This window comes from Rhinatrema bivittatum, chromosome 9, assembly GCF_901001135.1.
Source record: "Rhinatrema bivittatum chromosome 9, aRhiBiv1.1, whole genome shotgun sequence".
Classification (NCBI taxonomy): Eukaryota; Metazoa; Chordata; class Amphibia; order Gymnophiona; family Rhinatrematidae; genus Rhinatrema; species Rhinatrema bivittatum.
In genome coordinates this window covers 168,121,693-168,148,487 of record NC_042623.1, presented here as the reverse complement: position 1 = coordinate 168,148,487, position 26,795 = coordinate 168,121,693, and the positions used below count along the sequence as shown (strand labels likewise).

Here is a 26,795-nt window from a genome sequence, read left to right as displayed (position 1 = left end):
ACTGGAAAACAAGATGGCCAAAGCTGCAACCTGACCTTAAGGTTGTTTTTGACCCAAAGACAGATTCTTTCTGGGGCATTTAAAGCAGAGAGCCTGCAATTCTCAAATATTTGAGAGCCAGCAACTGGCTTATTAACAATGAGGTACTTGCTCCTGCAAAGCATAGGGAAGTGGGTGGTTTTTTGTTTTTTTTTTCTCCCTGGTTGACCAACTTCTAGACTAGTGATGGGAGGAAATGTCACTAGTGAAGGGACAAAAAGATTGCTAGCCTCATCCCAGCAGATGAAGCTGTACTCGTCTGGTACAGAATGGGGTGAAACACAACAGAATTAGTAGCATTGTTTTGGTTTGGTTTTCTTATTGCTAATGTGGTCTTTGTCTCCTTTCTAGTGGCATACCGGATTGTGAGTAGGTGGGAAACGGACCATGAGCTCTGTGGCAGTTCTGACGCAGGAGAGCTTTGCTGAGCATCGCAGCGGGCTATCGCAGCAGCAGGTGAAAGGTAACTGCACCTGCTTATGTTATGAACATACACTACCATCTGTCTTTCTCCCTACTATCCTTCAAAAAAAAAAAAAAAATCCACTCACCCTTTTGGTTTGCCCTACGTATAATCCACCCTTCATAACTTTCCTTTGGATTGTGGTGGTTAGAAAAGCCGTGGAGCAAAGCTGAAAAGTCTCCACAGAGACTAAACTTGTATTCTGAATTCTATCGGCTTTCCTCCAGCAAGAAGAGAACTTGTATTAGCTTTTATGGCTCATGAATAACTAAGTAATTTTGAGGCAGATCTATACTTTTTTCTTTATTCCAAAGATTAACTGCAGGTACAGAACAAAATGTGTATTTTTTTTACATATCCACATCAAAGGCAGATGGAACAGAATCATGTAGGAATAAATATTTCAAAGACTTAGTTGGGATCTACTTGGGTGAAATGGCTGGCTGAATCCATCTAATTGAATTTTCAGCCAACAAAATAAGCATATAATTTTTAAATGCAATAAAGAGGCATTCCAGGAGATATTAAGTTGGGAAGAAAATGACACAAGTATATTAGTATTCTTATGTTTAAACAAAAAAAAACCAAACTCTGAATTCTTTCTTATTTAATACGATTTATAAACAGTCTCGCCAGTTTAGATAGTGTCCAAGGTGATGTGCAACAATTAAAAAAAAACCAATCTCTACAGTACACAGAATAGCTCAACACTAACTCCAGGATGCTTTTAATTTCTATCATTAAACATAAGCCAGGTCTTCAATTTCTTATGAATTTCTTTGAGAGAAAACACTTTAGTTGTATTCGCAATCCCATTTGCTTTGACTTCATAATGTAACTTAATCACACACTTTTTTTCCTATTAAACTTAAATCTAATAAGTTTTCAAAACAGTACAATAAATATATATAACCTAATACACCCTACAGTATCCTTTCAATACAAAACTATTTTTCAATACTTTATTCAGTCATTAAACCTCATTAATACCCTCCCTCCATTAACTTTATATTAACAGTGGTATGTATCACAATTTGTGTAAATGAATGTTTATATAAAAAATAAAAAACGAACAGACTTTTTTTTATATTTAGCGTTTCTTCTTGTTCCATATATAGTTCCATATATCACACACATATAAACAAAGAGAAGCCTTACAATTGTTTTATTTCTCTAGATAAAGAAAAAAGCTCGCTGCATATGATGAATCTTATCCATGTCATTTTAAAGAGTGTACTAAGAACAAAATATATACATATTGAAAATTGAGTTTATCTGAAAACTGTAATGTCCTGAACGCAATTAAAGCTGAGAAGCTCTAAAGTCTATTTCACAATAGTCTTTACAGAAGGATGTGCAGCATGTGACCAGCTGAAATCGCCAGCAATCAAAATATAATCCAAACCACATTATAAAAGTGGCAAACTATCATTCTGCCAAATTCTTAATGCCTGAACTGTACAGCACAATGGTCTATGAAAGCATAAGAATGTATCATAATGGTCCAGTAGATTGGAAGGAAAGCACCACAACTTGAACAAGAAAAGCCAGCAATAAACAGGGTGCTGCCAAGTAGAAAATCGCAAAAAGGGAAATTAAGTTCCTAAACACCATAAGTTAAACTTTGTTTCTGATTCCAACAGGCAAAATCACACACCCACATCAGACTGTATTCACAACACCATTTGATCTGTAAATGTAATATCTTTCAGCCCAAATTACACACGGTGGGGGTAACACCCCATATTTAGAAATGCAAACTTCAAAAGTGGGTCCCAGATTCTCTTTCACAAAAAAGTGTTAATTTATATGGCAAAATCCTTCCAGATTAATTGGTGTTTCCTAGCTCCCAGACAAATTCAGGACCAGTAGGTTATGCACCTCTACCAGCAGAGCCTGTGCAAAGGGATTAGGCACCTTCTACCTTATACCACCCTCAGTCGCAGCCCCGACTCCTACCTCCAGGGACAGGGAAGCGGGCCCGGGAGCGATCTACCACTCTGGGCCGTTGGCTGCCACGAAGCAAAATGGCACCGGTGGCCTTTACCACTTGACAGGGGCTACCAGTGCCATTGGCTGGCCCCTGTCTCATGGTAGGGGCAACGGATGAAGTGGGGTGGGGGCTGGGCAGAATTTTGAAGGGGCACTCTTTGCTGTTTCAAAATTCTGCCACCCTGCTTCATTGGCTTGTGAGTGGTGGCGGCACCCCCTAATGGTCAGCACCCTAGGCCCAGGCCTAGCTTGCCTAGTGCTTCTGCTGGCCCTGTCTACCAGCAGGTGAATTAATCTGTCTGGTCTAAGGAAATTATCAGGTAAGTAGTAGTTTCTCGGTATGCCTCCAGCAGCAGCATGCTTTGCAGTTTCCAATGTCTGACCACATTGTGCCTAGCAGCAACCAGAAAATGAATCTCAAAATGCATATAACGGTTTAGAATAGTATCTTGAGTAGAAAGGTAAAGTGAAGATGAACATTGGAGATATTATGTATCCATGAAATCACTAATATATTACCATTTGGGGCAGGTCCATCACATATGAAACAAAAATCCTATTTCTTCACTTGCTCTCCAGCAATTGACTTAAGTATCCCCATTTTTGTACAGCCTTATAGGGGTATTGTACCAATATCTTGAATCCATTTTCTTTGGTTGTCATACACAGTGAGTTTCCCTAGTTAAACCACCTCCTTATCTGATCCTAATTCTCCTCATCCAAGTCCATTCTCATGTCTTTGAACCAAAGTGCTTTGTATTTTCCTATTGGGTCATCCATCGCATCCATTAGAATCCTAAATAGTTTTGTTATCCTCTCATCTTAAAATTTCCCGTTTTAAGTAAATTTTCAAATGGCTTCATTCCTCTACTACAATTGACACTGTTCTTACTCTTAAGGATTTCATGTAACCGTAGATAACTGAATGCTGTCACTGATTCTATTTCTAATTTATCTTTTAAGTTGCTAAACAGAGAAATTCTGTCGCTAAATAGTTGACCAATATAATGCAGGCAGCTTACCATTGGATGTTTTCCACCCTCTTCCGCGCCCCCCCCCCCCCCCTTAAGAGGTTAGGAAGAAAGGATTATCCCATAGTGGAGTTAACTGGGTTAAACAAGAGAAGATCTCACCTTTGAGACTAAAATATCACACATGTAAGAATCCTTCCAACAATGGATGAACCCAATCATGGTCTCCTGCAGTTTGTGTGTTAAACATAAAAGGACCTGAAAAAATATTAAGTGAATGCATAATTTCTCTAAGTCAATCCAGTATTGCTCACTAGAAGCTGTCAATCAAAGGATAATACTAATCAGATGAATAGCTCTCTGGTATATACCACAAACTCTGAAAGGCCTAGTCTACTCAAGTTCCTGAGCTCCTTTGACTTTCACAGACTCATGTTCTTCTCTTTTTTGCCAAATAAACTTAGCATGGAGTCTAAGTCAGTTAAGAAATATATAGGTAACTTAATTGGAAGCATCTCCAGTGGCATAGCCATAGGTGAACTTGGGTGGACTGTGGCCCATCCACTTTAGGCTCAGGCCCAGTAGCCTGAGAAGTAGCCAGGTTGCAGTGGACAGGCCCAGCACTGCCAGTTGTGCACACCCAGTGGAGTGGTGGCTGAAGAGATGAGGCTCCCCGTGAGGCTGCCAGTGAACTCGCATCTCACTGGCGCCCAAAGAAAGAGAAGGACCCTGCTGGGAAAGAACTAGTTCTCCTATTTTTCTTCCATGTAGCCCTATGGAATTCATACCTTTTGCGGCTAGCAGATGTTCTCTGCTGATCTTGTGCATTGTGTGATTAGCATAGAGGAAGTGCTAGTCCCATGAGTTTTGAAAAAATATAGGGCTGACACATGATCAGCAGAATGGGCTCCCCCTTCTACTCCTGATGGGGAGACTGCTTGGGTTTTGTTTGTGAATGGGAACCTGGGATGGGGGGCTGTCTTTCATGTGAGAAAAAATGTGGGACTAGAGAAGCCTGTGTGTGTGAGACATGAGGGAATTAGCCTGGGTGTGAGTGTGGAAGTGGGAGTTCGTGAGAGCATGAGTGGGAACCTGTGTGTGGGAATGGCAGCCTGTATGAGTGGGAGTAGGAGCTTGCATATGAGAGCCTATGTGTTTGTGTGGGAATGTGAACCTGTGAGCCTGTGCATGTGTGGGGGAGGAGAATGGGAACTGAGAGCTGGAATTTGTGTGGGAATGGGAGCCTACATGTAAAAGAGAGCATGAGTGAGAGCCTGGGTTAGTGTGGTAATGGGATCCTCTGTGTGTGAAGGAGGAAGAAACAGAATAAGAGACCCTGAGAAAGGAATAAGAAAAAGACAGACAAGGGAACAGAGTGGGACCAAATGATTAAAAAAATGACAAAGGTAAAAAACAATTTTTTGACTTGAGTGATGGAAATATGCATTTCTTATAGTATACTTGAATTTCGACTTTCTCCTAGGAGAAGCAGAATGGTAGTCTTCACAAGTGGATGATATCATCCGATGGAGCCCAGAACAGAAAACCTTTGTCAAAGTTTCTAGAAGCTATGCCCAGCATGCTAACTGCATGTCCACGCAAGGTCCCCCTTCAGTCTCTTTTCCACAGTGCAGTTGCCTCATGGGTTGTGAAGCTCCACTTTTTTTTCTTATTTTCTCGAAGGTATCATGTTCCACTTTTTCCGTCGTCTGGTCCCCCTTCAGTCAGTGCCTTCTCGGCATGGTAGGCTAAATTACTGTTTTCCCACTTTTACAGTTGATTTCCCAACTTCTCGCCTCGCGGTGACCACCGGTCACTGCATCTGGTTTTTGTCTGTGCCCACACGGATCCGCATGAGGTTTGCATCCTCTGTATGGGGGCCTCGTACGATGTCCATGGATGAAGTCTTGTCTGACCAGATTACACCCCCCCCCCCAAGGCCATTGGGCACGTCTCGATAAGATGGAAAAACTTTTCAGTTCAAGTCTGCTCCATCCACTCCTGTGTCAGACCCCCTTGACACCAAGAAGTCGCAGGGAGCCCCTTGATGCGCTCCCTCTCGCCACCTCTTCTAAGGATTGCGGGGACGGTGGTAGATCCTCCATGATTTCACCAGTATCCTGGATATCTGAGTCCTCATCTGCCTCAGCACCAGGAAAAGACCAGGCCGAGCACCGTGGGGGATCCTGCATGCATCACCACCGGTCACCATTTGCACATGGTTCCAGTTTTGGCGTAGTACTGGCGGCAGCCATACTGCCACCAAAGCGACCCCGGTCATTGGAGGCCCCATCCACCGATTACCCCCCAGGAGTCCCAGGCATTCCCCACCAATGTCTGTGCTGGCACAGTGCCACCTCGGAGACCCAAGGAAGAGCCGGTAAAGCCTCATTTATCCTCCCCCCTCCCTCAGTCCTGGCCTCACTAGAATTTCAGGAGGAGCTGGACCACAGGGTTCAGACCACTGTGTTCAGCGTGCTTCAGAGCATTGAGCCGCTCGTGCCACAGGCTCCCATGTCAGTGTCTGAGTCTCTGCTGTCTATCGTAGCACCCCTGCTGGAGCATCTGGATGTCCTTTTAGGCGCCCTACAGACACAACCTGTGCCCAAGGGACCTTCAATCCCCCAACGGCCACCAATGCTCTCCATCGGAGTGATCCTGATCAACAGGTCCTCCGGAGGAGGATGCGGCCAGTACCGTATTCCCGAGGCGTCTGTTCCCCAAGCCCTTAGCAGGCCCAGGGGCATGTGAGTCTCAGAGCCCAGTAAGCAATCCCATACATGTCAGAGGCATGCTAGGTTATAAACATGCAGATTTGGGCACTATATCTCCCCCCTCCCTTTTCCCAGGGGAGCTGTAATATTGATAGTGTAATCCTCGCTCGCTTTCCTCGCCACAGGAAAGCACCCAGACACCTTTCCAAATCTTTCACATGTTGCTTTAGGAGCCACAGGGGTAGCATTTGAAGAACATAAAGCCATCGTGGAAGCTCCACCATTTTAAATAACTTAATTCTTCCACTTAATGACAGGGGGAGTATTCTCCAGTGTTCTAATCGCTCCTTTGTTTTGTGGAGAAGCAGCATTATATTGCAGTGATAGATATTGTCAATGTTAGTGGGAATCTTAATGCCCAGATACTTCATCTCCCTACCCACCCACCGAAGAGGGAAGGGGCCCAACCAGGAAGGTTTAAGGGAGCCCATGACATCCAACGCCTCTGACTTGCCAAGATTGATTTTGAGGCCTGAAAAAATTCCAAATTGCTGTTGGAGCTCCATCACCCTTGGCAGAGATCGTACCGGGTTTGTTAAAAACACCAGCACATCATCTGCAAATGCAGCAGTTTTGAAACTCTCTCCCTGAATCCCAAAGCCCTCAATTCTCGGGTGTGCCGCAATTCTCAGTAAGGGGGTCTAAGGATAGGATGTAGAGCAGGGGAGACAGTGGGCACCCCTGTCGGGTCCTCTGTATGTCAAATCTTTGTCTCCGTTGGCCAAAATCAATGATGAAGGGGCCTGGTATAATAGAGAGATGGCGTACAATATCCCTTGCTATCCCATAGTGCTGCAATACCAAAAACAGGTAAGGCCATGCCACCTGGTCAAACGCCGTTTCGGCATCGAACCCCACTACCAATGCCGGTGTTCCCCTCTCTTTACATCGTGACATCGCCGTCCAAAGACTGATAATGTTTGCTGGATGACCTGCCCTTGACAAACCCAGCCTGTTCCCCAGATATCAGAAAGGGCAGAACCACATGTAGGCGGGTGGCAATGATTTTAGCGATTTTGATATCTAAATTCAGTAAGGAGATGGGGCGATATGAAGGTGGTTGTAAGGGATCTTTTCTCCCCTTTGGAAGAACAGTTATATATGCCAAAGTTGCTTCCTTCAGGAATGCCCCTTGTTCCTTTACTGCTTGAAAATAGTCCCGTAGGTCCATTCCCATGTCCATACACTATCTTGTAGTACTCTGCTTTGAACCCATTGGGTCCTGGGGTCTTGTGAGCAGGGCTAGCCTTAATCCCAGCTTCACTCTCCTGAACTCCAATTGGCCTATTGAGCCATTCCAGCTGTATGGAGGATAAACTTGATAAGGACAATCCCTGAAAAAATGCCTTCTCCTGGGTGTCTGCATCCTGTGCCACCTCTGCGCTATATAGGGTCTCGTAAAAAGCCCTGAAAATATCACAAATTGAATCAGCAGAGTTTGACGGACTCCCGCAGAGTCACGGAGAGCATTAATAAAAGTTTGTCCCCTTTGATCCTTAACTAAAGCGGCTAATAATTTTCCCTCCTTATTGCCATAGCGGTATAGGTGATGGGATACAAGCATCATAGTTCTCTGTTCTCTGGTGGATGTAGCTGTTTAGGGAGATTAACACCTCTCTATAGGACTTTTTAGTATGTTCAGGGGGATGTTTGATTAACTGGGTCTTAGCCTTCCGTAACTCCCTCTCCATTTCTAGTATATGCTGATTAAGCAATCTGTTTTTCCTGATCACATAAGCAGTTATGTCCCCCCCTCATCACTGCCTTGCCCGCATTCCAAAACAGGAGTGGAGAGGTTTTGTGCTGACTGTTATTTGATGTATAGTCCGCCCACTTATCTCTTAAGGTAGGCCTGGAAGGCTGGATTGGCAGCCAAGTGCGAAAGGAACCTCCACCTACGTGGCTTGCCCCCGTCCGTCCCCCATTTCACCTCCATACAAATCATGGAATGGTCAGAAAATTCCAGCAACCCGATCTCCACCCATTGTACCTGGGCAAAACCACCCCTTGAAAAAAGAATGTATTCGATCTGTGACGGTCAAGGGGGCCTGGGAGACCTGGGTATAATCGGATTACTCTGGGTGTAAAATTCTCCAAATATCTAGTTCTAAATGACGGGATCCCTTTATTTTTTTTCCATCACCGCTACGGCCACCTGTGATGATCTGTCCAATATGGGATCAACCACACAGTTAAAGTCCCCTGCTACCGTCAAAGGACCCTGGGTCACTCATACAAGTTCATGCATGAGTGAAGTAAAAAATGCATGCGAATAAACATTGGGAGCATAGACACTGCACAGAGTAGTAACTCATCCGCTAATTTTCCCCACCATTGAGGTAGTGCCCCAGATCATCTGTGGTAGTAGATATCCATTCCCATGCTACCTTCTTTCCTATAAGAATTGCTACTCCTCCTTTTCTTTGCACCGCTGGAGCAAAATAAACTTCTCCCACCCAATCTTTCTGCAGTTTCCAGTGTTCTAGGGCAGTTAGATGTGTTTCCTGGATACAGGCTACTTGTACTTTGTCTACGTAAAGAGGCTACCAATTTTGTGCACTTCACCGGTGATCCAATACTGGCCACATTCCATGAGAATATCTGAATATGTTCACCCATATTTGATCCAGTACACAGTATATAAGGCAGGCATATTCAATAGTTGTGAAATCGGTAGGTTCCACTCCCCCCAGCCTAGAGTCTAACCTCATGAAGACACCCTGTCCCCTTAGAAGGCCTCCCGAGCTGGGAGGTATGGAGACCACATTGCTATCCGGGCCAGTCCCCCCCCCTAACAAAGCTGACACAATGCAACATAAAGGTGTTCAAAAGAATACTGTCACATAGTCCTGCCAGGGCTCAGCCAGCTCTCCAGGAGGGGGACCAGATCTTGGTTGGGAATGGAGTCGGGGAGACCCACAAACTGCAGATTGTTCCTGTGGGAGCGGTTCTCAAGGTCCTCTAGCTTTGCTTCCAACGCTCTCACTTGCTGCTCCATGATGGTATGATGCTGCTGCAGGGCCTGTGTTTCCGTTTCCAGCCCCACTATCCTGGTCTGACTGTCCTCTTAATTTCAGTAAGGGTTTCATTGCCAATTGAAATCTGTTGCGATAAGGCTTGAAACTGGGCATCCAGTGCCTGAACCACTGCGACTGTATCCTCCTCCACTAAAGCACCATTGTTGCCTGTCCCTTGCTGGCTTCGACTCGGCCATTTTGGAATCAGATACCTTCCCCGGGGGTTTTTCCTCTTGTTGTGGCTTGCTCGACATTTCACCGCTCTCTGCCAAAAATCGGCCAGATGTCATTGGGTAGCCATGAGGGAGGTAAGGTACGTTTTCTTATGCCTGGAAAGTGCCCAAAAATAGTGATATTTGGCCCATTGCGGAGGGGGGACTGGGAGCAGGTAGGACACACGTCTTACCCGTGCATTGGATCATGTGATCTCTTCACAATATTTTCTTTATCCAGTAAGTCCATTCCAAAACAGTATTAATACTCTACAAGCTCCACAGCATGCCCAACATCAAGGACATTTTGTTCCTACCATTGTAATTGCCTTCAGGCACATAGTTTTCCAAAATCTAACCTGGACAGCCATCCTTGAAAGTGGGGAGAAGGCTTTAAGTATGCATACAGCCTTGGGATCTCATCCATTTAAGATCTTTAGTGAGGAAGGGTTTATGCCTAACCATTTGAGGAATGGCCACAACAGCCTAGAGAGAGTCTCCAAGCTGTAGTTTATTTATTTTTATATACCGTCATTCGGTTCAGCCATCATAACGGTTTACAAAGTCAAACAAAAACAGATAAATTATACATAGTTACAAAAAAGTAACAATGGGGGGGGGGGGGGAATGGAAGGAAGGGGAAGATGGTGGGGTGAAAAAGGGAGGAAAAGGGAAGTAACACTAATAGTATTAATTTATCATAAAGGAGGGATTCTATCATTACTACTTATGAGTTCCAAATTGTAATGAATATGGTTGTTGCTAGTTGTAGATACTTTTTCTTTCGTGTCTGCTTTTGGTTGGTTGAGTTGATTGTAGATGGATTGTTGATATAGATGATCATTAATGTAGACTGTATGAAAAAGGAAAGCTTTTTTAGATCTTTCTTGAACTTTTTGATATTGGTTTGTAGTTGTGGTTAAATGTATTTTCTGTGTATGTGTGTCTCTTAACTTTGCTTGTGGGGTTTGCTGTAATCACTCTGGACAATTTGGGAGGGTGGACTGTAAATTAAATCTGGGCTTGGAAATAAGGAAGGAGCATTTGGTGTCTTGGCATTCTTCATACTGAAATACCTCCAAGATTTGATGCTGATGGCGCTTTGTTTAGATCAAACATTACACAAGGTTCTCTCTAGTCTCTGAACTTTCAACATCTCTCAGGGCACTTTGCAGAGTTAATTTCCATTTGGGTTGTATACCTGGCCGACTGCGTTTAATCTGTAAAAATATTAATGATACAGTAAAAGCTTTGCCTCTTATACATTTTGTTATACAGAAATGTTAATTGCCAAAGTATCTTCAAGAAAAGATCTGGTATTAAATCTGCCTGTAAACTCCCATTATTGACAGACTTCTGTGGTACACCAGAATATTGCCACATGAATATGGACTGTCAGTGTGCAGATGCAGCTGGAGAAAGATATATTGGCACTAATGACTATATACAAGGCAACTAGGTCCCTGGGGTTTTCTGCTGATTTTTGGTGATACCTTAGCTTATGACTTGGTGCTTTCCTCTGAGAATGAGCTCTTTGAACAAAGGGCAAGTTACTGTTGGGGGCAAAACCCTGCCATATTGATGGAAGTGGGCATGATGGTTGCTGGTGAAATCATGCTGAGGGGAGGGTATTTGAGCATTAATATTCTCTCCTCATAATCCAGTTGCAGTTGTAAGCTCTGAAGATGAAAATGACCCTCCAACCTACAAGGATGCTTTCCCCCCTCTCCCTGAGAAAGCTGTGGGTACAGAGGGGGCCCAGGAGCCAGCTGGAGCTTGGAGCAAAATCCGACCAATCAAGTCTTCTGTCATAACTCAGGTAGTAAAATTGAAAAAGGTGCATGTGTTCTGGTAATATCAATGACTTATAGTACAGAATTGGGCAGGAGGTAACTATACAGTACATTGGGGAGCATGGAGATTCAATTTCATAGTTTAGGATAGACTGCTCTGGTTTGAGCGACATGCCTGTCTAATACTTCCTGCTGTGCAACTCATGCCTACTCCTTTTTTCACTTTTGGATATTCAGGTCTTTCATGTGCCTCTGGAGGAGCGGAAGTACAAGGATATGGCCCAGTTTGGGGAAGGTGAACAAGCCAAGATTTGTGTGGACATCATGCAGAAGACTGGAGCACAATTGGAACTTTCACTTGCAAAAGACCAGGGCCTTTCCATCATGGTCTCTGGCAAGCTGGAGGCTGTCATGAAGGCTCGTAAGGAAATTGTCACCAGACTCCAGACCCAGGTGATTGCACCTCTTTCCTATGATGCTTATTGATATGCACAGAGCATTTACAGATTGGGAGACTGTTGCTAAACTTTAAGCCATCTCTATTCTCAGTCTTTCCTGTACACACACTTTTAATACAGTAGGGCAGAGCTTTCCAAAGTGTGTGTCGCGACACTTTACTGTGTCGCCTGAGGTGTGCCGGTGTGTCGCGCAAGCCCGGTGCACGTGACACACCGGCAAGTGCAGGGACCGGGAACCCATGGCTCCGAGCCAGATATGCTGCATCTGGCTCGCAGACAAGTATCGCCACACTTTCCCGCTGACCCAGCTGCTCCCCGGTCCTCCTCCGCCCGGGCGGAACGCGGCAGGACAGCTGGAGTCAGCGGCACCGGCGTGCTCTCTTCTTCCCGCCCCCCCCCCCCCCCCGGAAGAGGAAGTGGAGAGTATCGGGTGAGTGCGCGGCAAGAAGAGGCCACGCTAGTGCGCTCGGCATCGGCCCGAAGAAAAGAAGACCAGCGCGGCTCGGAGGAAAATGTTCAACCGCGGCCGATGGGACTCCGCCTCCGCGAGAGCTGAAAATGAAGAGGTTAGCGTTGGGAGGAGGGTGCTGCTGCTGCCGCGAGTTCCCGGGGTGGGGGAGAGAGAGAGTGTATGTGTGTCTCTTAACTTTGCTTGTGGGGTTTGGGGTGGGGGAGAGAGAGAGTGCTTGCTCTCTCTCTCTCCCCCACCCCGGGAACTCGCGGCAGCAGCAGCACCCTCCTCCCAACGCTAACCTCTTCATTTTCAGCCCTCGCGGAGGCGGAGTCCCATCGGCCGCGGTTGAACATTTTCCTCCGAGCCGCGCTGGTCTTCTTTTCTTCGGGCCGATGCCGAGCGCACTAGCGTGGCCTCTTCTTGCCGCGCACTCACCCGATACTCTCCACTTCCTCTTCCGGGCCGCGGGGCCCTGTGTGTGTGTGAGAGAGTGAGAGATTGCATGTATGTGAATGATTGAGAGCCTGTACATGTGAAAGAGAGTATGTCTGTGATTGAGAGCCTGCCTGTGAGAGAGAGAGCATGAATGTAAGTTTACCATTGGGGACCTGTATGTGTAAGTTTGTGATTGAAAACCTGTTTGTGTGAAAGAGTATGTGTGTATGATTGAGATCCTTTGTGTGTGAGAGAAATCATGTGTATGTATGATTAAGAGCCTGTGTGTATAAGTAAGAGAGAGATCATGTGTGTCTGTGTGATTGAGAGCTGGTTTAGGTGATGGAGCATGTGAGTATGTGATTGAGAGCCTGTGTTTAAATGAGAGAGAGAGACCATGTGTGTCTGTGTGTGATTGAGAGCTGATTTAGGTGAGGGAGCATGTGAGTATGTGATTGAGAGCCTGTGTGTAAATGAGAGAAAGAGAGGACATGTTTGTAAGCATGTGAATGAGAGTCTGTGTGTGAGAGAAAAAGACAGCATGTATGTGTGTGATTGAAAGCCTGTGTGTCTGTAAGCGTGAAAAGATAGACAGCATGTGTGTAAATGTGTAATTAAGAGCCTATATAAGTGAGAGAGAAAAAACATGTGTATATGTGAGTACTGAGAGCATGTGTGTATAGGTGTGTCATTGAGAGCCAGTGTGAGAGAGAGCGCTGGTATGTGACTGAGAGAGGAGAAAGTTCCAAGCAAACCACCCCTCCTCCTGCTAATTCAGAACAATCTCAGGACACCTGGATATCAAACGTTCCCAGGTATGCTGAGCAAAAAAATGTTTGTATCCTTATTATTTTTCATTACTGGGTCTTTGTGTCTGCTATTTTGAAATATTTTGTTGGTATCTGGAAATGTTTTATATGAGTTTTTAATTATTGGATATTCCACTCATCAGCTGTTTCGAAATATGTTCTTTTTGTTAGTACAGTTTTACTGCTGCTGATTTTATATTTCTTGATTTGTTTTATAAGGATGGGTGATGTTTCTTTTTTCCTTTGTTACACTGCATACAACCTCTGGTTTGCTAGTAGACTGAATTACTGTGTCCCGAAATTATGTTTGTCTAAAAAGTGTGTCATCAACATGAAAAGTTTGGAAAGCTCTGCAGTAGGGTCTCCACAGCCTGATCTTTCCTATACTGTTACTGCAGACTGAGAGACATTGATTCACCATGCTGTCTATAAAAGATACATTCTTAACCCAGATAAGCTCAAGTAAATTCCTCAGTCTCTATCCTGAATGGGGTTGTCATAATGAACTTACTTCTCCAACCTTTATCTGTAACCTACTGCACAAGGATTTAGACAAGGGAGCAAAGACTTATTTGTATTCAACTCTAAAGAACCATTTTATTTCTTTGATCTATTTCTCAATATAGACCATGTTGGTGGGGGGTCTCGAAAGCTGCAGTGCTGTTAATAGCTGGAGGAAGATCATGCTTACGCTTGTATATCCTCTTCCTGCTTTTTTTTTTTTTTTAATGCTGTAACAAAATATTGAAGGTTCTACATGATCCCACATGCTTCTCTATACATAAACAAGTGTCGTGTCAGTTTCATGACCAGTTGGCTGCTGATCCCTGCTTTGGGAGGTGAGCTGAGACAGTTGCCCAAATTAAGGAGAAGCATGTTGCTGTCCAGTCTCTCCAGTGGGATCTGATCAACCATCTTCTAGGCATCCTTTCTTCGCTTTTAAGTGCTTATGCTTCCAGAGACACTTTCCACCAATTTTAGCAGTATCATGCACCACCTGTGCTTCCGCAGCAGTAGCATCCGGCTCGTAGACAGGGTGAGATGCCATGATAATCCCAGCCTGTGCCTAGGCCCAGTTTTTGACAAATTTGATTCTCTAGCTTCGTTCCCTTCTGGTAGATGAGAGGCTTTACTTTTCACTTTTACCTGGAGGAGTGGCGGAAAATTATTGGGTCCTCCAAAAATATAATCTGGCACCATCAGTCTTTAATCTGTCCCTTTCATTCAACCCAGCTCCATCTGAAAGTGGAGTCTGTTATCCCAAAAGATGGTAGAACCTGTCCTTTCCAATCAGCATGACTGTGACTTCTACTCCTGCTATTTCCTTATCCCCAAGAAATTGGGAGGACTTGAGACCCATGCTGGATTTATGAAGTCTGAACAAGAGCCTGTTATGGGAAGTTCAAAACTCCTTCCTTACCACCCCCATTCCTCATTCAAGAGGAGACCATGTGTGCACAGAATCTGAAAGATGTGCATGTTCACACCTCCAGACTTAGCAATTCAACAAGCAAATAAACTATTTCTTACTTCAGTAAAACAAAAGTGATGTACATAAACTACATTACTTATGGTAGATAAAACATAAAATAGAAATAAAACCAGAACCAGTACAACTAAAAACTAAATATGCACAGCTAAAATGTTGTTAAACTGAACTTAACTGGTATTGTAAACTTTGAAGAGAATCTAACAAACCACTGGAATGTACAGAGATAAAATTATAGGAAAACATGTCCAGTGATTAACATGGTTAAATTTCATGATAGATCTAGGAGAAAAAAACCCCTTTTAAGTACTTTCCTAAATTGTTTTTGTATTAGCAGTACCTTTTTGTTTATAATGAATTCCTCTCACTACCAATATAGAGTTCTCCTGGGGTCTTCCGCAAATTCCTGGGTATTTGAGTCGTCCTCTACCTGGTCGATGGGAAGGCTCCATCACAAGCCAAAGTAAAAGACAATCCAGCATTAGGATTTAATGTAAATGTTGTCAACAGCCTTGTTCCTATCCAAAGAATCAAGTTTATAGGGGCATGGATAAAGACTCTGGTAGAGTTTCTTTGGTCTGAGCAAGCGTGCTGCCTTCAAAACCACGATCCGGAGTCTCCTACAGAAAGATCAAGCCCTGGTGAAGGAGATGATTGTCCTGGGTCACATGGCAGTAGCAGTGGTGGTCCCCATAATGTGTCTAAACGTGGATTCCCAGTGTGACCTTCCTGCACGGTAGGATCAATAGTTTCAGACCTTGTTGTCCCCAGTGTGGGTCACAGCAAAGATGAAGGGATCTCTCCAGTGGTATCTGGACCCAGAATTCCTGGAGATAGGAGCTCCCCTTCAGCCTCTGCCATCTCAGATGTTGCAATGGATGAATCCACCAAAAGATGGGGCATGCACACCAGGTCCTTCTTGAACCCAAGGAACCTGGTTGTCAACAGAATTATGTGATAGTCGTCTTCTGGAGCTACAAGTAATCGAACGTGCATTGAGAGCTTTTTCAAATTACTCACAGAAAGGAATTCTGATACAAACTGACAACCAAGTAGCAATGTTCTCCAACAAGCAGAGGGGCACATAATCATGAATTCTTTGCTAGTCCTGAGAATGTGGGAGTGTGCTTGCAGCCATAAAGCCTTTCTGCAAGCAACCTACTTTCCAGGATTTCAAACATCTCAGCAGGGTGTTTTGTCTTTACAAGTGGCCTCTGGGTCAGAGTGGCAGACAAGTTGTTAAATCTTTGGGATCGCCTATCAATTTTATGCAGAGGACAACAGGAAAGTGGAAAGATTCTGCTCCATTCTTTGAAGCAATTTCAGGTCTCTTTGGATATCATTCTGTTCAAAAGGGATACAAATACATTGATTTCCACCAATTCCGCTGGTGACCAGAACAGTTCAGAAAGTGCTCCAGGATAAGGCATGCCTGATCATCATTGCTCCAGCAAGGCCCAGACAAATGTGGTTCTCACTCATTGGCTGCAGTCAGCCTGCTAATCCCTTTGAGATCCATTCAGGAGGGAGGGTTGTCTTGTCATCTGAACTTTTTTATTCTCTCAGCTTGAATGTTGAGCACTCGCTAATCTTATCACTATTTTTATCCAAGAAAGTAAAGAGATTGTAATCTCTGCCAGGAAACCTTCAAGAAGTTTTTTTTTTTGGGGGGGGGGGTTAATGGACAAGGTTTTCATCTTGGTGTTGAGCAAGTTCTTGGACCCATTTGAGCCAAAGGAGTTGCTTCAGTACTTATTCTCCCTCTCTTTACCCTGGTCTCTGTTTGTGCAAATGTAGCTCTCCTTGTACAAGTGTATGGCAAACTGATCTCTCTACATTCATTAGTGTTGAAGTTCATGAAAGGCTTATAGCATACAAAGCCTCCAGTCATCAAACCACTGGTGCCATGGGATCTCAACATAGTTCTGGCATGATGCTACCTTATGAACTATTAGTCTGCTTCCTTAAAAATTCCTTATCTGGCAAATGGTGTTGCTAGTTGCCATCATGTTGGCTAGAAGTTGGTGAGCTTCAGGTATTGAGTCATTATTTGCAGTACCTGCAGTTTTTACACAACAGAATGGTGGTTAGCACTCACTCCCAAGTCTCTGCCAAAAGTAGTCTTGACCTTTCATCTGAATCAATCCATTGTTTTGCTGATTTTTCTTTTTTTTGCAAGACTTCATGCACATAAAGGGGGAGGGGGACCCTCCATTCACTAGACTGCGAAAGGGTCTTGGCATATTATCTGAAGAGAATTCAATCACACTAGGACTTCTCAATTTTTTGTTATGATCTTTACAGACTGGTAATAGCTTGCCAAGAACATGTCCAATTGACTGGCAGTCTACATCGAACTCTAGTTGGCTTCAGATACCAGACTGTCAAAGCTCATTAAATAAGAACCATGGCGGCGACAGGGGCTCATCTGAGAGCCTTGCCTATTGAAACATTTACAAAGCTGTAACTTGGTGATCAGTGCACATCTTCATGTCCCCCTTACTCTCTGGACAGTCTATTGAGAAGTGAAGGTAACTTTTTGGGCAAGCAGTTTTGCGCATCCTGTTCTCCCAGTAGTCCCCTCTCCAGGGGGTGGGGGAGGAGTGTCTGGGTTATCTTTTTCAGTTAAGTGATCTGCCACACAACCCTCAGCTTGGGACACTCTGCATGCCATGGCTAATTCAGCCCTGCTTATCAATGGAGAAAGAAAGTTTGCTTAACATAAACAGGGTTCTTCATAGACAGCAGGATGAATTAGCCATGCTTAATACCTTATGTTTGCCAGGGAGACTGGCAGATAAGTCTTGCCTCACAAATCTACATTTTTTTTTTTTTTTTGAAGGGTTGAATAAGCATGTGGATAAAAATGAACTGGTGTGGGTGGATTTTCAGAAGATCTTTGACAAAGTCTTTCATGAGAGACTTGTAAAGAAGCTAAAATGTCATGGGATAGATGTCCTCTTATGGATTACAAACTGATTTAAAAGATAGGAAACATAGTAGAATTAAATGTTCTGTTTTCGCATTGGAAAAAGGTAAACAGTGGAGTGCCTCAGGGATCTGTACTTGGACTGGTGCTTTTTAATAGATTTATAAATGATCTGAAAGGGAATGATGAGTGAGGTGGTCAAATTTGCAGATGACACAAAATTATTCAGAGTAGCTAAATCACAAGCAGATTGTGATAAATTGCAGGAGGACCTTGTTAGACTGGAAGATTGGGCATCCAAATGGCAGATGAAATTTAATGGGGACAAGTACAGGGTGAGGAATATAGGAAAAAAATAACCCTTGCTATAGTTACACGATGTTAGATTCCATATTAGGTGCTACCACCCAGGAAAAAAACTTAGGCATCATAGAGGACAATACTTTGAAATCTTTGGCTCAGTGTGCTGCGGCGTTCAAAGATATAGTTGCATGGGAAAAGGTACAGAGAAGAGTGACAAAATAATAGTACATGGAACAGCTCCTCTATGAGGAAAGGCTAAAGTGGTAGAGCTGCTCAGCTTGGAGAAGAGATGGCTGAGGGGGGTATGAAAACCATGAAAGAACTTAGAATGGGTAAATGTGAATCTGTTTACTCTTTCAGATAATAGACTAGGTGGCACTCCATAAAGTTAGCAATAGCACATTTAAAACAAATCAGAGAAAATTCTTTCACTCTATGCACAATTAAGCTCTGGAATTCATTGCCAGAGGAAGTGGTTAAGGCATTTGGTGTAGCTAGGATTAAAAAAGGTTTAAGAATATAAAGCTTGTCATACTGGGTCAGACTAAGCTCCATCAAGCCCAGTATCCTGTTCCAACAGTGGCCAAGCCAGGTCCCAAGTACCTGGCAGGATCCCAAGGGGTAGATAGGTTCCAAGCTGCTTATCCCAAGAATAAGCACTGGATTTCTTAACAGTAAATGGACTTTTCCTCCAGGAACTTGTCCAAACCTTTTTTTTTAATACACAAATAGCTTTCACCACATCCTCTGGCAATGCATTCCAGAGCTTAATTATGCATTTATTGCAAAATAAGAGAAAATACGTTTTAATGTCTTACCTGGCAACTTTTTATGTCCCCTGGTCTTTGTACTTTTTTTTTATAAACGGTTTACTCGTTCCATTCCACTCATTTTATAGACTTCTGTCCTATTTCCCCTCAGCTTGTCTCTTCTTCAGGCTAAGAGCACTATGTACCTCTTCAGACCCACCCATCCTCATCTAGGAGGTATATATGAGGTAGGGTAACAGGCATTTCTGTACTATAAGAACTTTTCAGTCTGCCCTCTTGACCCTGCCAGCAACAAGGACCTCTCCCTCATCCGGACAGCAAAGGACCCAAAAACCAAAGCCTACATCCCAGCCAAAGCCCGGGATGGTGTTTAGACTGGATCGGGGAGAGCATAGCTAGAATCCTAGTATCCATGCCAGAGAACCTTCCTGTCACGGGGAGGCAGACGTTTTACATAAACCATTGGCCCAAAGCTATCTCGGACACTTGGGCTTTCTGTATAATCAAGAGGATGCAAATGGCACCTGTTGGATATCCCTGAAAATTGCCCACAGAGAAGAACTTGGGCAACCTCTCAACAATAGGAACTGCTACAAAAAAGATCTCCATCTTGGAGGCCAATGCTGTCGAACCTATTCCACCAGAGGAAAGAGGGTGGGGTTTCTACTCCAAATATTTTCTGATCTCAAAGCATAAAGGGGACTCATCCTATCTAGACCTGAGGTCTTTGAGCAAATGCTTATGTGAAAAGATAAATTATTTCATCCTATACCTTGAAACCTGCCCAAGAAAAAGGGAACTGGCTGTGTTGTCTAAAGCTAAAAGATGCTTACACCTACAGATTGCCAGCTCAAGGAAATATCAGATTCGTAGTATGGAAATGCCACCCTCAATATTGTCCTGGTGTTAGCACCCTGCATATTTAAAAAAAAAAAAAAAAAGCCTCTGCACAAATGGGTAGCCATCCTGCAAGTGGGGGCATAAATACCCATGGTATCTGTTTGCATCTCCTTTGCCTGAATTTCTGCTTCAGGAGAAAGGTGAAGGCCAGACTAGCCTCAGTTATTTTGGCCCTAGATCGGGGACAAGGCCACCAATTCCTGTGGGGGTAAAAGCCTTGTTGAAGCTCAAGGACCCTTAGATTGCCCCTCTGGGGACAGGGAAATACTTTAATGTAACTCACCTGAGCTAGCAATAAAGGTACGTGCTAAATAAAATGACTGTTGTGGATTTGGGTTCATTTCCCTGCAGGAGATGAACACCAATAATCCAATCAGCTTGGGGGGTTTCCTCATCTGTTTGAGGGCTGTTGTCATCCCCCCTTCAGATCCCTGGCCTTCACTGCCTGGATGTTGAAAGGGTAACCCTGCAGCCCCTGAATCTGTCAGAGGATGTTTCATTATTTTTTTTTTCTAGGAAGGATTCCACTAGGAAATGCTATGATTTGACGTGGATAAGGTTTACTTTGTGGTGTGAGAGAGGCCTTAGACCTTTCTCTTGCTCCACACAAACTAGTCCATTGCTTTCTACATTGGAGCCTGCTCTGAAGACCAATTCTGCACTTATCTCTGTGCAATTGGCACTTAATGCTATGTAGCAGGTTAAATTCATACAGCCTTTATTCCATAGGAGGTGTACTTTACTTGAAGCCTCCAACTGTCATGGGATCTGTGTGGCATTGACCCAGCCTGACAACTCCATTTTGAACCTCTAAACACCTGTAAGCTAAAGTACCTGACCTGGAAGGTTCTCTCTTTTGGTGGCAGTCATTTTGGTGCAGGGAGTCTGAACTCTAGGCCCTAGTGACATCCACCTTTATACTAACTTCTTTTTTTTTTTTTTTTGCCAACAATAGGGTGATTCCGCACATGCATCTTAAGGTGGTGTTGGAATTCCACCTTTAACAATCATTTGTTCCAGGATGTTTTCCAAATGCTCCCAAGATGCATGGGTGTTGCACAAATTGGATTGCAAAAGAGCCTGAGCTTTAAGTGGACTGAAGCTTTGTTTCATTTTAATCCCAACCAACCTGGGATTGCCACTAAGATCACTAACTGGCTAGCAAATTGCATTTTCTTTTTGTTATGCTAACTCAGGTCTGAATCTGGGGTATAGAACTAGGCTCACAGTGTCAGGACTGTGGCAGTGTCTGTGACCCACCTCCATGGAGGAGAGCTGCCAGGCTGTGACGTGGCATTTTATTCACGCATTCATGTGGCACTAATGCTTAGACAGGGACGCTGCTGTAACTGGTTTGGCCAGTCTGTCCTGCAGAGTCTCTTTGAGGTGTAGAACTCCATCCCTCCAAGGGCCTGTTTTGGTTTCCAAGGCTACCCTATATTTATATTGAACTTAATTTTTAAAGTGGCTAGCTGCCAATCTTTTTGCCTGATGGCAATATGTTTTGGCCTTTCTCCCTTTTTTTTTTTTTCCCTTTTGCTCAGGGTAGTCTGTAGCCAGGGCTTCACCTGTGTGAGGACTGCCACCCTGCTTAAACTTGGAGAAAGAAGCGTTGCTTACCTGTAACAAGTGATCTCCTTGGACAGCAGAATGCAAGTCCTGAAAACTCTTGCCTTCCCTCAATTGGTTCTCCAAGTCTTTAGCTTTGTATAGACGGAAAGGGCCACACGTGGGATGTGGAGATGTCGATTGGGCTGCTTATGATCTAGAAGCTTTCAAGTAAAACTTCCATGCTGGCCTCCACCTGATGTCAAATGTGAGGACTGACAAATATTATAAGAAACTGAAGGGGCCTTGTATGATGACAGGGAAGGATTTCTGGGCCATCTTGGGGAGATCAATTATAGCTTTCCATAGCTTTGTGGTACCATGTGTAATCCAGGCTGCCCTTAATGATGCACCACTATGTGGATTGTCCTCCAAGAACACCTGTTCCCATTGCTAATGGAGAATGGCTGCTTATGTTAAGTTCCTTCAGGCTGCATCACCTCTTCGATACATTTCCATATCCTTGACATTTCAGAGGTTGTACTGTGTGGGATTGAATTGGGAAAGTAAAACAGTTGTTTCCCAATTTGTATCTTATGGAGCTGGGACGAAAGATTTCTCTGAAGGTTTATAGTCTGCTAATGGTATTTACATTTTTTTTTAAACTTGTCGCGAGCTTAGGATGTTGTGTACGTATTACTTGTTCTCACAGGACAAGCAGGATGGTTGTCCTCACAAATGGGTGACATCGAGGATGGAGCCCACCACGGAAAAACTTCTGTCAAAGTTTAACAGAACTTTGACTGGCCCCTACTGGGCATGCCCAGCAAGGCACTGACCCTGCAGCCAGCAGGGGTCTCCCTTCAGTCTTCTTTTTTCCGCGCAGCAGTTGCCACGCGGTGAAAGGAGCTCTTCTTACCACGTTCCTGACAGGAATTCGGTTTTTCTTTCCGAAGAAAAATTTGCCCCTCAGGGGTCTCCCTTCGACAAATTTTTGTCACCTTCGCGGACTCCGGTAAGTTTTTTGCCGTTTTTCATCGACTGCCGTCTATTTTGGCCCTCGAGGCCTGTTGGCACTTACCGATCCTGCGGCTAAATTTGGCCCTAGGCCAAGGCGATGGGGTTCCGTCGTTGTCCGGACTGTACCCGGACTATGTCAATCACAGACCCCCATAGGGTTTGTGTTTGGGTAGTGAGCATGATGTCCTGACTTGCACCAAATGTGCCTTAATGACACCTAAGGGTCGCAAAGCCAGGATGGAGAAGATGGGGCTCCTCTTCCATGCACCCACCCCAACGCCATCGATAGCATCGACGTCATCGGAACCGGCACCATCGAAGTTGCACCACCATCGTCAACCCTCCGGTGACTGTCCACCATTGATGACTTCTCGGCCGTCGACTCCTGTCCCCTCCCCGGATGGGCGAGGAGACCGAAAGGACAAGCATCGCCATCGACAGCACAAGTCTCGGCCTGTCGAGGATCCACAGTCATCGACCTCTGAACAAGCCGAGCCACCGACTAAGAGGCCTCGATCAGACTTGGCACCGTCCACGTCTCGTTCGCAGGCATCGAGGAAACCCTCACCCTCTCGGGGTGTGGGAGCCGTGATCCCACCGGTTACGGTGGTCCCTCCGGCTCTGCCTCAGCCTCCCTCTCCCGTCGAGCCGGGTATTGTTACCCCTGGTCTCCGGGCAGAACTGGACCGGCTGGTCCAGGAGGCCATCGAGAAAGCGATGCAAAGGTTCCAACCTTCACCGGCACCGTCTCTGGCACCGATTCCGGCACCGACTCCACCACCGAGGAGGGAACCGTCCACCGAGCCTCTGGTGGAGGCGCTAGCACCGCTACTACACCGCATGGAGGCACTTGTACATGCCCTTCCATCGATGATTCCAGTAGCACCGACAGCGCCACCGTCTCCGACAGGATTCTCATCGGCAGGAGAAACACCGTTCCTGATTCCCCCTTCCGGGGTGGTCCCATCGGTGCCTTCTCATATATCTCCACCGATTTATCCTTCGGCTCCATCGATTCCAAGATCGGCACCAATTCCATCGGCAGCACCGAAGCCCTCGATGCCATTCCCAGTACCGCTTGCAGCACCGGTTCCTTCAAGGTTTCCTTCGATGCCTTCGGATCCTCAGCCAGGTCCGTCAGGGCTTCAACCCCCAAGTGATCCCTACGATACCTGGGGTGATGATACATCTTCTGACACAGATTTACCATCACCACCTTCTCCTACAGAGTAGAAAAAGATCTCCTCCAGAGGATCTCTCCTTTATTAATTTTGTAAAGGAGATGTCAGACATTGTACCTTTTCAGCTGCAATCTGAGACCGATGACAGACACCAGATGATGGAACTGCTCCAATTTTTGGATGCTCCAAAAATCATCGCTTCCATCCCCATTCACCAGGTGTTTCTGGATCTCTTAAAGAAAAACTGGGAATCTCCTTCATCTGTGTCACCAGTTAACAAGAAAGCTGACTCCACATACCTCGTCCAGTCAGCACCAGGCTTTCAAAAGCCTCAACTGGATCATCGCTCTGTTGTGGTTGAGTCCGCTCAAAGAAAGGCCAAGCGTCTAAAGCCACACTCTTCCACTCCACCTGTCAAGGACAATAAATTCCTGGATAGTGTGGGACGGAAAGTGTACCATGGAGCTATGTTGATTTCTCGCATAGCTTCATATCAACTTTACATGACTCAATATAACAGAGCCATCCTTAAACAGATGCAAGATTACGCTGACACATTACCGGACCAGTACCAGCCACAGCTTCAAGCCCTTCTTAACAAAGGGTTTGAGGCGGGGAAGCACGAGATCAGAACGGCTTACGATATCTTCGATGCGTCCACAAAAGTTTCAGCTACTGCCATCTCGGCCAGACGTTGGGCCTGGTTAAAGTCATCCAACCTTCGCCCAGAGGTCCAGGATCGTTTAGCGGATTTACCCTGCTTAGGGGACAATTTGTTTGGAGAACAAATTCAGCAAATTGTAGCTGAATTAAAAGATCACCACGAGACGTTGAAACAGCTTTCCTCTGTTCAGTCTGAGGTTTCCTCCAAACAACCACTTAAGAAGGACTCTAAAAAGTCGTTCTTTCGGCCACGTCGTTACTATCCTCCATCGGCCAGGCCTCGTCCAGCTCGATCCTCTACCAGACCTCAGCCACGTCAGCCTAGGAAACAAAGGCCTACTGTAGCCCCTCCTCCTGGGCCTGCGGCTGGCCTTTGACTCCCCTGTAGGGAGCACATGCCAAACCCCTCTTCCAGACATCCCTGTAGGAGGTCGACTGTACCATTTTTTACAAGCTTGGTTGCAGATCACCTCAGATCAGTGGGTACTAGCAATTATCGCACAGGGTTACCACCTCAACTTCATAACTCTTCCGACAGACTCCCCGCCTCTTCAAGCGTGGAGTCTAACCACCCATTTGGCTCAATTACAACAGGAAGTATCTCTTCTTCTGCAATCAAATGCTATAGAACCCGTCCCTCCCTCTCAACGAGGGAAGGGATTCTATTCCAGATACTTCCTAATACCAAAGAAATCAGGAGGACTACGTCCCATTTTGGACCTTCGAGCCCTCAACAAATACCTTCAAAAAGAGAAGTTCAAAATGGTAACCCTTGGCGCGCTGCTCCCTCTGCTACAAAGGGGGGATTGGCTGTGTTCTCTCGACCTCAAGGACGCTTATACTCACATTGCGATCGCAAGTATCTGCGCTTTCTGGTAGGCCGCGACCATTATCAATACCGGGTATTGCCTTTCGGTCTGGCATCTGCTCCACGAGTCTTTACCAAATGTCTCGTAGTGGTAGCAGCATTCCTACGGAAGGAAGGTGTCCACGTCTACCCCTACCTGGACGATTGGCTAATCAGGGCCTCCACCCAACAGATTGCCCAGTCCTCCCTAACATTGACAATTCAAACACTCCTTTCCTTAGGGTTTCTTGTCAATTACGAGAAATCTTGCTTAGTCCCATCTCAAACCTTATCCTTCATTGGGGCAGACTTGGACACCTTACAGGCAAAGGCTTACCTTCCTCATCAGAGGGTTCACACCCTAATCTCCCTAGCTCGCCAGCTCCAGTCTCAAAACACTGCCACGGCTCGCCAATTCCTCATTCTCCTAGGTCACATGGCATCCTCGGTCCAAGTCACTCCCATGACCCGACTAGCCATGAGAGTAACACAATGGACTCTACGACACCAATGGATTCAAGCTTTTTAGCCTCTGTCCTCCATAGTCACTGTTACACAAGCGATGCGCCTGTCTTTAACCTGGTGGACGACTCAGGTCAACCTCCTTCAGGGCTTACCTTTTCTCCCACCGGATCCGCAAGTAATCCTAACCACCGACGCTTCTCACATCGGTTGGGGAGCCTATGTGGACGACTTCCAAACCCAAGGGTTATGGTCAAAACAGGAAGCCGAACACCAGATAAATTTCCTGGAACTTCGAGCAATCCGCTATGCGCTCCGAACTTTCAAAGATCATCTATTCCATCAGATAATCTTAATCCAGACGGACAACCAAGTGGCCATGTGGTACATAAACAAGCAGGGAGGCACAGGATCCTTCCTTCTGTGTCAGGAGGCTGCGCAGATTTGGGCAGAAGCCCTCTCCCACTCTATGTACCTCAGGGCCACTTACCTGCTGGGAGTAGACAATGTATTGGCAGACCAGCTGAGCCGTGTCTTCCAACCACACGAGTGGTCACTCAACCCTCTCGTAGCGACCTCTCTGTTTCGAGAGTGGGGTTTTCCCCGCATAGACCTCTTTGCGTCCCCTCAGAACCACAAAGTGGACAATTACTGCTCTCTCATTCGGAGCCAGCACTCTCGGCCGAGGGATGCGTTCTCCCTCAAGTGGACAACCGGTCTGCTCTATGCATTCCCTCCACTTCCTCTTGTGTCAAAGACTCTCGTGAAACTACGCCAGGACAGAGGAACCATGATCCTGATAGCACCTTACTGGCCACGCCAAGTATGGTTTCCAATACTCCAGGATCTCTCCATCCGCAGGCACATTCCTCTGGGAATGGACCCGCATCTGCTCACTCAAAACGACGGATGCCTCCTCCATACCAACCTCCAAGCCTTGTCCCTGACGGCATGGATGTTGAAAGGTTAGTCCTTCAACCATTTAACCTTTCAGATTCCGTTTCTCGTGTCCTAATAGCTTCACGAAAGCCTTCCACAAGAAGATCTTACTCATACAAATGGAAAAGGTATACATCATGGTGCACTTCTCAGTCCCTTGATCCCCTTTCCTGTCCAATCTCGAAATTCTTGGACTATTTATGGCATCTCTCTGAATCAGGTCTTAAAACCTCTTCTATAAGAATGCATGTCAGTGCGGTAGCCGCCTTCCATAAAGGTATTGGGGGTAGTCCTATTTCAGTACAACCCCTGGTAACGCGCTTTCTT

At 45.3% G+C, this 26,795-nt stretch overlaps 1 protein-coding gene across 3 annotated transcripts in view; it reads left to right on the top strand.

Moving 5' to 3' along the window:
- Positions 1 to 26,795, top strand: part of HDLBP (high density lipoprotein binding protein) — a 235,783-nt gene that overhangs the window by 110,152 nt on the left and 98,836 nt on the right. For all 3 annotated transcript variants that reach the window (XM_029617121.1, XM_029617119.1, XM_029617120.1), the window contains exons 3-5: positions 391 to 502; positions 11,133 to 11,287; positions 11,499 to 11,714. In XM_029617121.1, the coding sequence (XP_029472981.1) occupies positions 427 to 502; positions 11,133 to 11,287; positions 11,499 to 11,714 (447 nt within the window). In that variant the 5' untranslated portion in view covers positions 391 to 426. The remainder of the gene's footprint in view (positions 1 to 390; positions 503 to 11,132; positions 11,288 to 11,498; positions 11,715 to 26,795) is intronic.